Here is a 13037-nt window from a genome sequence, read left to right as displayed (position 1 = left end):
TGGGTCTTTCATATACAATCTATTGCTACTGTGTTGAAGGTTTTTATCAAGAATGGATGCTGTACTTTTTCAAATGTTTTTTTCTGCATCTATTGAGCAGATAATATGGTTCTTATCCTTTCTTTTGTTAATGTGATGTATCATGCTGGTTGATTTGTGAATATTGAACCAACCTTGCAGCGCAGGAATAAACCCCACTTGATCGGGTTAATAATTCTTTGAATATACTGAGAATTTGATCTGCGAGCATCTTGAGAATCTGTATACATCCATGCTCATCAGGGAAACTGATCTGTAATTCTCTTTAGTGGGGTCTTTGTCTAGTTTTTGAATATAGGTAATGTAGGCCTCATAGAAAGAGTTTGTAAGTTTTCCTTGCATTTCTCTATATATATATATATATTTTTTGGAACAGTTTGAGAATAGGTATTAACTCTTTATTAAATGTGTGGTAGAATTCCCCTGGGAAGCCATCCGGCCCTGGACTTTAGTTTGTTGGGAGATTTTTGAATTACTGATTCAATTTCTTTACCAGTTATGTGTATGTTCAAATTATCTATTTCTTCTTATTTCATTTTTGGTAGTTTTTTATTTATTTGTTTGTTTGTTTCTAGGAATTTGTCCATTTCTTCCAGATTGCCCAGTTTGTTGGCATTTAATTTTTAATAACATTCTTTTATAATTGTTTGTATTTCTGTGTTGTATGTTATGATATCTCCTTTTTCATTCATGATTTTATTTATTTGGTTTATTTCTCTTTTCTTTTAAGTTTGGCTAGGGGGTTATCAATTTCATGAATTCTTTCAAAAAACCAGATCTTAGTTTTGTCTATCTGTTCTACTGGATTTTTTTGTTTGTTTCTATATCATTTATTTCTTCTCTAACCTTTATTATTTCTTTTCTTCTGCTGGTTTTACGCTTTATCTGCTTTTTCTTTTCTCGACCTTTTAGGTGTAAGGTTAGGTTGTGTATTTGAGACTTTTCTTGCTTCTTAAGACTTGTCTTACTATATACTTTCCTCTTAGGACTGCCTTTGCTTCATCCCAAAGGTTTTGGACAGTCATGTTTTAACTTTCATTTGCTTCCATGTATTTCTTTATTTCTTCTTTAATTTCCTGGTTAACCCTTTTGTTTAGTAGCATGTTTGGAACCTCCATGTATTTGTGGTCTTTCCAAAGTTTTTCTTCTGTTTGAATTCAAGTTTCATACTGTTGTGGCCTGACAATATGTGTGGTTTAACCTCAATCTCTTTGTACTTCTTGAGGCCTGTTTCATGACCCTGTTTGTGATCTATTGTAAAGAATATTCCATGTACACTCAAAATGAATACATATTCTACTGATTTAGGATTAAATATTGTGAATATACCTGTTGTGTGGACCTCCACAATTTTAGTCTCTGGGCTCTGCTGTTAAAAAAATACTTGGTAGTATTCAGCCCCTCTCCTTTTCCCAGGCAATGGTTTTGGGGAAGAGTTTTTGAGGTTTTCTTGTGCAATTCCCTGGGCATGCTTTCACCCTTTTTTTTCTCTCTCTCTCTTTTAACACTCCTCTTTCCATGATCGGAGCTCCCTCCCCATAACAGCACCTGCAGCCCTTCTCTTCCCCAGATCAACTTTCTGCAGCTCCTACCTTCCACATTGTGGCAGTTTTTTAACCTCTAGTTGTGTATTTTTGCTCTCTCAGTCCTCAGATAGATTTCTTGGGTGTTCAAAATGATTTGATATTTATCCAGTTGTGTTTGAGGGACAAGGCCTCCCTATTCCTCCACCATCTTAAGTCCTCCCACTACAATGTTTTCATAGTGTCTCTTAAGTTTCTGACTGATAATTCTAATATCTGTGTCATGTGTGTTTCTGCTTTTGTTGCACTTTTTTTGTTGTAGTTGCAAAGTTTTCTACCTTTTTTTAAAGTCTCTTAGGTTTATATACTATGCTAAACATTGAACATTGTCAACTGAAGAACAGTAGAGATGTATGTGTAATCCATTCATTTTGTAATATATATATATATATATATATATATATATATATATATACATATATATTCTTTTATACATATATATTCTTTTTTCTACAAGCTTGTTTCCCTGTCCACTGACTACAGTAAGAGGATGATTATTTGGATTCTCAAAAATGTGCTGAGCAGGCTCTAGGCCACTGGTTTAACTAGATTGTGTTTCCTTGTGGTTTTAAATTAGATTAACAAGTTTTCTGACTGATCTTGAATCCATCATAAAACTTCCCCTGCTGAGAGGCTGATACATTTGATCTTGTCAGTGTCTGAGCTTGTAATAAGTTCAGTCATGGCTTCAGTTTTGGCTCAAATTTAAATTAAACTTTGGCACAGTCCTGAAATATAAGCATAACTAATCTGCACAATACTAGAACATATTAATTTTATTTTAAACTTTATTTCCACTATAATATACTTAGCAAAATTCCCAATGTGCGGTGGAGGATGGTCATACCGCTAGTCTAAACAATTTATTTTTGTGTTCAAGGGTGTTTTTGTTTCCAATCCATTATACAAGCCTATACTGCAATTTTGAACTCTGGTGTTTCCTCTACCTTATAAAGTCTTTTTAATACGTGACACGATCACTACTTCTACAAACCCCTGAAATCCCTAAATTTCTACTCCATCTAGACTATAATTGAAAAAAGCCACTGCTCTTTGCTAACATATGAAGGGCCCAGATGTCTCTGGATTTAAATTCATTCAGGCATTTTTCTATCTATCTTTCTTAATAGAGTTAAAGAAAATATGTTTATTATCTTAATTATTGTTTTACCATGGCTATGATTAGGTTTGACATCCTTCCACAATATAAACTAAATTGGATTCCACCATGCCCATTCATGTTGATGAAAAAAATTTAAAAATTCACGACATATTAACAAATACAATTTAAATGTATATCAAAAGAGTAATGCAACATGACAAAGTAAAAATTCAAACATCATCTATTTCTGTATAAATATAATTCATTACAACAATAAAAGTATATTATTATATAAACAAAAGCCAAAAAAGCCTTTGATAAAATCCTCTGACATGTCCAATAAAACATTCCAACTGATACAAAGGTAACATATTTAAAATTATGAGGGTTATACAACAAAAAACAAACAAGGAAACTTTGTTCTAAATGTTAAATTTCTGAAGCAATTTTCATTTATAATAAAGAATAACTTAAAAGTGCCCTCTATAACCACTATTATTCAACATTAATTTAAAGATCTTACAGATGCAATAAGAAAATGTAATTAAATATTCTATATAAATATTGGAAGAGGAGAGGTATAATTATTTTCAGATAATTTGATTTTTCAGCTGGAAAACATAGAAATGTATAGTAAAAAGAATGAAAATTAAGATTAAAATATAGAATCCTTTAATTTTTTTAATATTTATAGACTAGTTGAAAAGTGATGTGAAAAAATAGCCCATTCACAATAATGACAAAACCTAACAATACCAAAGATTAAAAGAAACAAAAAGTAGATCACCTTATGAAGTAAAATATAGTAACTTAATTAAGGACACAAGAACTGAAAAACTTAAAACAAATATTCCACATTCCACGACAGGAAGACATAATAAAATATTTCTTCTTTCCTTTCTGAACATTAGAGAATTATTTTAAAATTAATATGAAAGACCCTGGAGGAGGGGCCAACATGGCGGAGAAGTAGGGGAATCCATGTTTCCTGTGTCTCTCAAACAAACAAGTGCAGAAGCCAAAGGACTTTGAACACCAGAGCCTGGGAGGAAAAGAGACTGAATCTACTAGGAAAAAAAATGGGAAAGCTGGAAAAAAGATAGATGGGTAACTGAAAACTGGGGGAGATATAAAAAGGCCATGTGGGCACAGAGGGGAGGGACCCCTTTCTACACAGAGACAAAAGGAAGAGAAAGAGCAGCTAGGGAATTGTAGGACCATATCTGGACAGGAGAAAGACCTGGGACTGAGACTGAGAGGGATCTGATCTCTAATTTCAGGTCTTTCTTTGGACTTGAGCCAGCTCCCTGTTTGCACAACTGGGGAGGAGGGGAGCCAGGGGCCTGGGTGTGGTGGTAGGCCAGGGGCTCAGCCTGCAGTTGGAAACAGTGGTTCCTTCCCTGGAAGGCTGCATGACAGTACAAAATCTGCCTGCGTCTGCCACCCCCAGGCGAAGTGTCTGGGGCGAGGGTGCAGTCTGCAGGAGGAAAAGGCCGCTGTCTCCCTGGAGTGCTGTGGGAAAAGACAAAGCCTGCCAGCATCCTCCACCACTGGGGCTTGTGGCAAGGGCGGCAGCTCTCATTCCACAATAGAAGGCAGTCCTCCCTGAAGTGTGGCGTCACAGACAAAGCCAGCCTGGACTACATATCAGCTGAACTGAGAGGTGCTTCCCCAGTTCCAGAGCACACTGAGCAGAACTTTGAATCTTAGCCAAGCACAGAGTCAGGGGAGTTGGCAGAGTGAGAAGGACTGCCCCATCTGCACCTGCAGGGACACAGTGAGGACAACTCAAACAGAGTCCACCGGGTCTGTCTCTATGGAGAAGAGACTGGGGGGGCCACCATTTCCAACCCCCCCCCCCACAACCTCCAAGACCGGGCTTCAGGGACCACTCCTGGGGCCCATGGTGGAGGTGGGTCCAGACTACACCAAACCACGCCCATTTGCATTGGGTAATTACCTATCCACCTGAGCAGCACAGAGTCTGCAGAAAGCTCCTGCCAACAAGCAATGCAGCATTACCTGAATTAACTTTAGGTCAATTCTGGATATATAGATATATTCTCCCCCACCCATTTCTCCTCATCTCTTCCCTCCCCTAGGATGGTTACTCTGGTTATTGGTCTGTCTAAACAGACATGTTTAATCCATTGTCTTGATACACATTCTACACCTCCTTCTTTACACTCCTTTCTCTCTCTCTGGAATAATCAAGCCATATAGTTTCTCTATCTGGGCAACTTTATCTTCATTTTGTTTTTCCCTCCTCCTTCTTTATTTTCCTTTCTCTCTCTCTGGATTAAGCCTTTTAGTCTCTCTGCCTAGTCAATGTTTATTTTTTCTCCCCTTCCCCACTCCTGTCATTTCTCTCTTTGTATGTGCTCCTCCATCAGCACCACCTCCACCCTCTTCTTTACTGGTGTCAGTGTTTTGGGGTTTTTTTGTTTTTAGTCTTTAGCTTTTTATTCTTGTTTATTTGTTTGTTTGTGTTGTTTGTATGTTTGCATGTTTGCATGTTTTTGTTGCTTGTTTGTCTATCTGTTTTCCTTTACAGGGCTACTCCAAGGAACATATCAAAGCACACCTGGTGGAGGGTCCAATATATCACTACCAGTAGGGTAATAAAACAACCAAATTCACAACAGAGAGCAAGTAACAATCTCCAAAAAAACACCTCCTGAAGGGCCAGGCCCCACACAGTGTATGACCCTCCTTTAATATAGCAGTGCTCCCAGATGCAGAGCACACAACAAGCTTTTGAAGTGCATAAGGGACAGAAAGCTAGCCAAAATGACAAAACAGAAAAATTCTTCTCAAAAGAAATTCCAGAAAGTAGTGAGAGCTAAGGAATTGATCAAAAACGATTTAACCAATATAACTGAACAAGAATTTAGAATAATAGTCATAAATTAATGGCTGGGCTTGAGAAAAGCATAGAGGACAGCAGAGAATCTACTGCTACAGAGATCACAAGACTAAAAAGTAGTCATGAGGAACTAAAAACATGCTATAAATGAGGTGCAAAATAAAATGGAGGTGGCCACAGTTCAGATTGAAGAGGCAGAAGGGAGAATAGGTGAATTAGAAGATAAAATTATGGAAAAAGAGGAAGAGAAGTAAAAGAGAGATAAAAAAAATCCAGAAGTATAAGGGGAGAATTAGAGGACTAAGTGATTCAATCAAATGGAACAATATCTGTATCATAGGAATTTCAGAAGAAGAAGAAGAGAGAGAAAGGGGTTGAAGGTGTACTTGAACAAATCAAGGCTGAGAACTTCCTCCATCTGGGGAAGGAAACAGGAATTGAAATCCAAGAGGCACAGAGAACTCCCTTCAGACGTAACTTGAATCGATCTTCTGCAAAACATATCATAGTGAAACTGGCAAAATACAAGGATAAAGAGAATTCTGAAAGCAGCTAGGGATAAATGGGCTTTACCATACAAAGGAAGACACATAAGGGTAGTATCAGACCTATCTACTGAAACTTGGTAGGCCAGAAAGAAATGGCAGGAAATCTTCAATGTGATGAACGGAAAAAAATATGCAGCCAAGAATCCTTTACCCAGAAAACCTGTCATTCCAAATAGAAGGAGAGATTTTTTTCAAAGAAACAAAAACTGAAGGAATCCGTCACCAGTAAACCAGTCCTAGAAGAGAACCTAAGGGGGACGCTGGAGTGAAATGTTGCAAGGACCATAAAGTACCAGAAACACCACTACAAGCATGAAACCTACAGATATTACAATGACTCTAAATCCATATCTTTCAATAATAGCATTGAATGTAAATGGACTAAATTTTTCAACCAAAAGACATAGGGTGTCAGAATGGATAAAAAATCAAGATCCATCTATTTTCTGTCTATAAAAGACTCATTGTAGACCTGAGGACACCTTCAGATTGAAAGTGATGTGATGGAGAATATCTATCATGCTACTGGAAGTCAAAAGAAAGCTGGAGTAGCCATACTTGTATCAGACAAACAAGACTTTAAAGAATGTGACATGAGATGAAGAAGGATATTATATAATAATTACAAGATCAATCCATCCAGAAGAGCTAACAATTAAAGATGTCTATGTACCAAATTTGAAAGCACACAAATGTATGAAACAATAACAAACATAAGCAAACTTATTGATAAGAATGTGGTAATTGCAGGGGACTTTAATACTCCAGTTACAACAATGGAGAGGTCATCTAGACAGAGAATCCATAAAGAAACAAGGGCCCTTAATGATACATTAGATCAGATGGGCTTGACAGATATATTTAGAACTCTGCATTCCAAAGAAACGGAATATATTTTCTTCTCAACTGCACATCAAACATTCTCCAAGATAGATCACATACTGGGTCACAAAACAGCCCTTCATAAGTATAAAAGAATTGAGATCATATCATGCACACTATCAGACAACAATGCTATGAAACTTGAACTCAATGCCAGGAAAAAGTCTGAAAAACCTCCAAAAGCATGGAGATTAAAGAACACCCTACTAAAGAATAAATGGGTCAGCCAGGCAATTAGGGAAAAAAATTAAAAACTATATTGAAACAAATGAAAATGAAAATAAAACAACCCAAATGCTTTGGGATGCAGTGAAAGCAGTCCTGAGAGTAAAATACATTGCAATCCAGGCCTATCTCAAGAAACAAGAAAAATCCCAAATATAAAATCTAACAGCACACCTAAAGGAACTAGAGGCAGAACAGAGAAAACACCCCAAACCCAGAAGAAGAAGAGAAATAATAAAGATCAGAGCAGAAATAAACAATATAGAATCTATAAAAAAAAAAAAACCAGTGGAGCAGATCAATGAAACCAAGAGCTGGTTTTCTGAAAAAATAAACAAAATTGATAAACCTCTAGCCAGGTTTCACAAAAAGAAAGGGGAGAGGAACCAAACAGATAAAATCACAAATGAAAATGGAATTATTACAATCAATTCCTCAGAAACAAAAGCAATTATCAGGGAAGATTAAGAAAAATTATATGCCAACAAGCTGAACAACCTGGAAGAAATGGTAAATTCCTAAGCACCCACAGACTTCCAAAACTCAAACTCGAAGAAATATACAATTTAAACAGACCCATAACTAGTGAAGAAATCGAGTAAGTTATCAAAAATCTCCCAACAAATAAGAGTCCAGGACCAGATGGCTTCCCTGGGGACTTCTCCGAGACATGTAAAGCAGAGATAATACCTACCCTTCTTAAGCTGTTCCAAAAAATAGAAAGGGAAAGAAAACTTCCAGACTCATTCTATGAAGCCAGCATTACTCTGATTCCCAAACCAGACAGAGACTCAGCAAAAAAAGAGAACTACAGGCCAATATCCCTGATGAATATGGATGCAAAAATTCTCAACAAGATACTAGCAAATCAAATTCAACAGCATATAAAAAGAATTGTTCACCATGATCAAGTGGATTCATTCCTGGGCTGCAGGGCTGGTCCAACATTTGCAAATCAATCAGTGTGATACATCACATAAGAAAAGAAAAGAAAAGAAAAGAAAAGAAAAGAAAAGAAAAGAAAAGAAAAGAAAAGAAAAGAAGAAAAGAAAAGAAAAGAAAAGAAAAGAAAAGAAAAGAAAAAAAGAACCATATGATCCTGTCAATCGATGCAGAAAAAGCATGTGACAAAATTCAGCATTCTTTCTTAATAAAAACCCTCAAGAAAGTCGGGATAGAAGGAACATACTTAAACGTCATAAAAGCCATTTATGAAAAGCCCACAGCTAATATCATTCTCAATGGGGAAAAACTGAGAGCTTTCTCCCTAGGATCAGGAACACGACAGGGATGTCCACTCTCACCGCTGTTGTTTAACATAGCGGTGGAAGTTCTAACACCAGCAATCAGACAACAAAAGGAAATCAAAGGCATCAAAATTGGCAGAGATGAAGTCAAGCTTTCACTTTTTGCAGATGACATGATATTATACATGGAAAACCCAATAGACTCCACCAAAAGTCTGCTAGAATAGATACATGAATTCAGCAAAGTCGCAGGATACAAAATTAATGTACAGAACTCAGTTGCATTTTATACACCAGTAATGAAGCAACACAAAGACAAATAAACTGATCCCATTGGTACAACTGTACCAAGAATCATAACATACCTAGGAATAAACCTAACCAAAGATGTAAAAGATCTGCATGCTGAAAACTATAGAAAGCTTATGAAAGAAGTTGAAGAAGATACAAAGAAATGGAAAAACATTCCGTGCTCATGGATTGGAAGAATAAACATTGTTAAAATGTCAATACTTCCCAAAGCAATCTACACATTCAATACAATCCCAATGAAAATTGCACCAGCATTCTTCTCGAAGCTAGAAGAAGCAATCTTAAAATTTGTATGGAACCACAATAGCCAAAGTAATATTGAAGAAGAAGATGAAAGCGGGAGGTATCACAATCCCAGACTTTAGCCTCTACTACAAAGCTGTAATCCTCAAGACAGCATGGTATTGGTCACAAAAACAGACCCATAGATCAATGGAATAGAGTAGAGACTCAAGAATTGGACCCACAAGAGTATGGCCAACTAATCTTTGACAAAGCAGGAAGGAATATTCAGTGGAGAAAAGACAGTCTTTTTAACAAATGGTGCTGGGAGAACTGGACAGCAACATGCAGAAGAATGAAACGAGACCACTTTCTTACACCATTCACAAAAATAAACTCAAAATGGATAAAGGACCTGAATGTGAGACAGGAAATCATCCAAACCCTAGAGGAAAAAGCAGGAAAAAACCTCTCTGACCTCAGCCGCAGCAATTTCTTACTTGACACATCTCCAAAGGCAAGGGAATTAAAAGCAAAAATGAACTATTGGGACCTCATGAAGATAAAAAGCTTCTGCACTGCAAAGGAAACAATCAACAAAACTAAAAGGCAACCAATGGAATGGGAAAATGTAATTGCAAATGGCATATCGGACAAAGGGCTAGTATCCAAAATCTATAAATAACTCACCAAACTCCACACCCGAAAAACAAATAATCCAGTGAAGAAATGGGCAAAAAACATGAATAGACACTTCTCTACAGAAGACATCCAGATGGGCAACAGGCACATGAAAAGGTGTGCAACGTCACTCCTCATCAGGGAAATACACATCAAAACCACACTGAGATACCACCTCACGCCAGTCAGATTGGCTAAAATGAACAAATCAGGAGACTAGAGCTGCTGGAGAGGATGTGGAGAAACGGGAACCCTCTTGCACTGCACTGTTGGTGGGAATGCAAACTGGTGCAGCCAGTCTGGAAAACAGCGTGGAGCTTCGTCAAAAATTTAAAAGCAGATGTACCCTATGACCCAGCAATAGCACTGCTAGGAATTTACCCAAGGGTTACAGGAGTGCTGATGCATAGGGGCACTTGTACCCCAATGTTTATAGCAGCACTTTCAACAATAGCCAAATTATGGAAAGAGGCTAAGTGTCCATCAACTGACGAATGGATAAAGAAGATGTGGTTTATATATATACAATGAAATACTACTTGGCAATGAGAAAGAATGAAATCTGGCCTTTTGTAGCAACATGGATGGAACTGGAGAGTGGAATGCTAAGTGCAATAAATCATACAGAGAAAGACAGATACCATATGTTTGTACTCTTATGTGGATCCTGAGAAACTTAACAGAAGACCATGGGGGAGGGGAAGGGGAAAAAAAAAGTTAGAGAGGGAGAGGGCCAAAGCACAAGAGACTCTTAAAAACTGAGAATAAACTGAGGGTTGATGGGGCGTGGGAGGGAGGGGAAAGTGGGTGATGGGTATTGAGGAGGGCACCTATTGGGATGAGCACTGGGTGTTGTATGGAAACCAATTTGACAATAAATTTCATATAAAAAAAACAAAAAATAAACTCACAGTATTATAAAAGTACATGCTAAATATAAAAAAAGAAACCTGATAGTGCTGAATTATAGATGAATGACTGTTGAGTAGTCTACTTTATGGAAAAGCAACAAATAAAATAAACATGTATATCACAACATACACAAAGACTGACAGAGACAGAGAGTGATGGGAGAAGGAAGGGATATGGAGAGGGAGGAGGAGACGAAAGGAAGTGAAAGATGGTAGTGAGGTGAAAGATGGGAGAGGCATGAGTAGAAGGGAGAGAGAGGGAAGAAAAATAGAGGGGAGGATGGAGATGTGAAAAGAGAAGAGGAAAGTAAGAAGGAGAGGGAAATAATAGAAGAATCAAGGACTCAGTGTGGAAGATAATATTTACAATTATAGATGATAATAGAAGGATGTCTTTGTTTTGACAGTAAGATTGTTTTTATCACCATATATATGTTTTTATGTAATTAATTTATTTGTCATTATTGAAATATGATTGACATACAATTATATTAGTTACAGGTGTACAACATATCGATTCTACAATTCTATACATTATTCTGCTCACCATGTTAAGTACAGTTACCATCCATCACAATGTTATTACAATATTATTGAGTATATTCCCTATACTATACTTTTTATAACTGTGACTTATTTATTTTATAACTGGAAGTTTGTACCTCTTAATCACTTTTATCTATTTTGCCTATTCCTCCACCACTTCCTCTATGGCAACCACCAGTTTGTTCTCTGTATTTAAGAGTCTGTTTTTTGTTTTTAGATTCCACATGTAAGTGAAGTCTATGGTATTTGTTTTTCTCTGACCTATTTCACTTAGTATATGTTCTATGATCAATCCATGTTATTGCAAATAGGTTGTTGCAAATAGCAAGGTTTCATTTTCTTTTATTGCTGATATTCCATTATCTATATCTACCTTGATAGATATAGATATTATAGATATAGATATATCTATCTTGATAGATACAGATATTACAGATATAGATACAGATATTACAGATATAGATAGACATAGATATCTCACATCTTCTTTACCATTCATCTATCCATGGATTCTTGGGCTGCCTCCATATCTTGGATATTGTAAAGAATCCTGCAATATACAAAGGGGTACATATATCTTTTAAAACTAGTATTTTGGGGTTCGAGGAGTAAATACCCAGTTGTGGAATAACTAGATCATATGGTATTTCTATTTTTTTATTTTTTTGAGGAAACTTCATACTGTTTTCTATAGTGGTTGCACCAACTTATATACCCACCAATAATGCAGGAGGAATCACTTTTCCCACATCTTCACCAATACTTGTTATTGTCATTTTGATATTAACCATTCCCAATACTTGTTATTGTCATTTTGATATTAACCATTCTAACAGGTGTGAGTTGCTATCTGATTGTGGTTTTGATTTGTATTTCTCTGATGACGAATGATGTTGAGCATTTTTTCATGTGTGTGTTGGCCATTTGTATCTCTTCTTTGAAAAAAAAAAAATCCGCTTAGGTCCTGTGCCCATTTTCTTCAATTGGATTGTTTGTTTTATTTCATGTTGAGTTGTGTAAATTCTTCATATATTTTGGATGTTAGTCCCTGATAAGATATATCATTTACATCAATAAGTTGTTTTTTCTTTTCTTGATAATTTCCTTTACTGTGCAAATGCTTTTTATTTCAGTGTAGTCCCAATAATTTATTTTTGCTTTTGTTTCTCTTGTGTGAGGAGACATATCCATAAATATGTTACTAAGGGCAATGTCCAAGAGGTTCTGCATATGTTTTCTTTTAGGAGTCTTATGGTTTCAGATCTTATATATAGGTGTTTAATCCATTTTGAGTTTATGTTTGTATATGCTGTTAGAAAGTGGTCCAGTTTCATTCTTTTTCATGTGGCTGTCCAGTTTATCTAATACTATTTATTGAAAAGACTGTCTTTTCCTCATGGTATATTCTTGTCTCCCTTGTCATAGATTAGTTGACCATATAAGCATGGGTTTATTTCAGGATTCTCTATTCTGTTCCATTGATCTATGTGTCTGTTTTTGTGTCAGTACCATACTGTTTTGATTTCGTAGCTATAGTATATCTTGAAAACTGAGATTGTGATACCTCCAACTTTTGGCTTTTTTTTTAATGTTTTTTGTTCGTTTATTTGTTTCTCCTCAAGATTGTTTTGGCTATTTTAGGTCTTTTTTAGATCCATATAAATTTTAGGATTATTTGTTCTAGTTCTGTGAAAATCATCATTGGTATTTTGAAAGAGATTACATTAAATGTATAGATTACTTAGGTACTATGGATATATTAATGGTATTAATATTTTCCAATCCATGGACATGGTATATCTTTACATTTATGTTGTCCTCAATTTCTTCCAAGAATGTTTTATCATTTTCAGAGTACAGTTCATTCATTTCC

General features: G+C 36.1%; 1 protein-coding gene across 1 annotated transcript in view; it reads right to left on the bottom strand.

Annotated features, from left to right (window-relative positions):
* Positions 1–13037, bottom strand: part of LOC109253711 (actin-related protein T2-like) — a 159088-nt gene that overhangs the window by 132951 nt on the left and 13100 nt on the right. Inside the window, 1 exon segment of the mRNA XM_053891334.1 lies at positions 4591–4721. Within this exon segment, the coding sequence (XP_053747309.1) occupies positions 4591–4721 (131 nt within the window).

The sequence above is a fragment of the Panthera pardus genome, unplaced genomic scaffold, assembly GCF_024362965.1.
Source record: "Panthera pardus isolate Hobbes unplaced genomic scaffold, ASM2436296v1 HiC_scaffold_27, whole genome shotgun sequence".
Lineage (NCBI taxonomy): Eukaryota > Metazoa > Chordata > Mammalia > Carnivora > Felidae > Panthera > Panthera pardus.
Note: the sequence above shows the minus strand (reverse complement) of the source record. Positions and strands in the feature narration are given on the sequence as shown.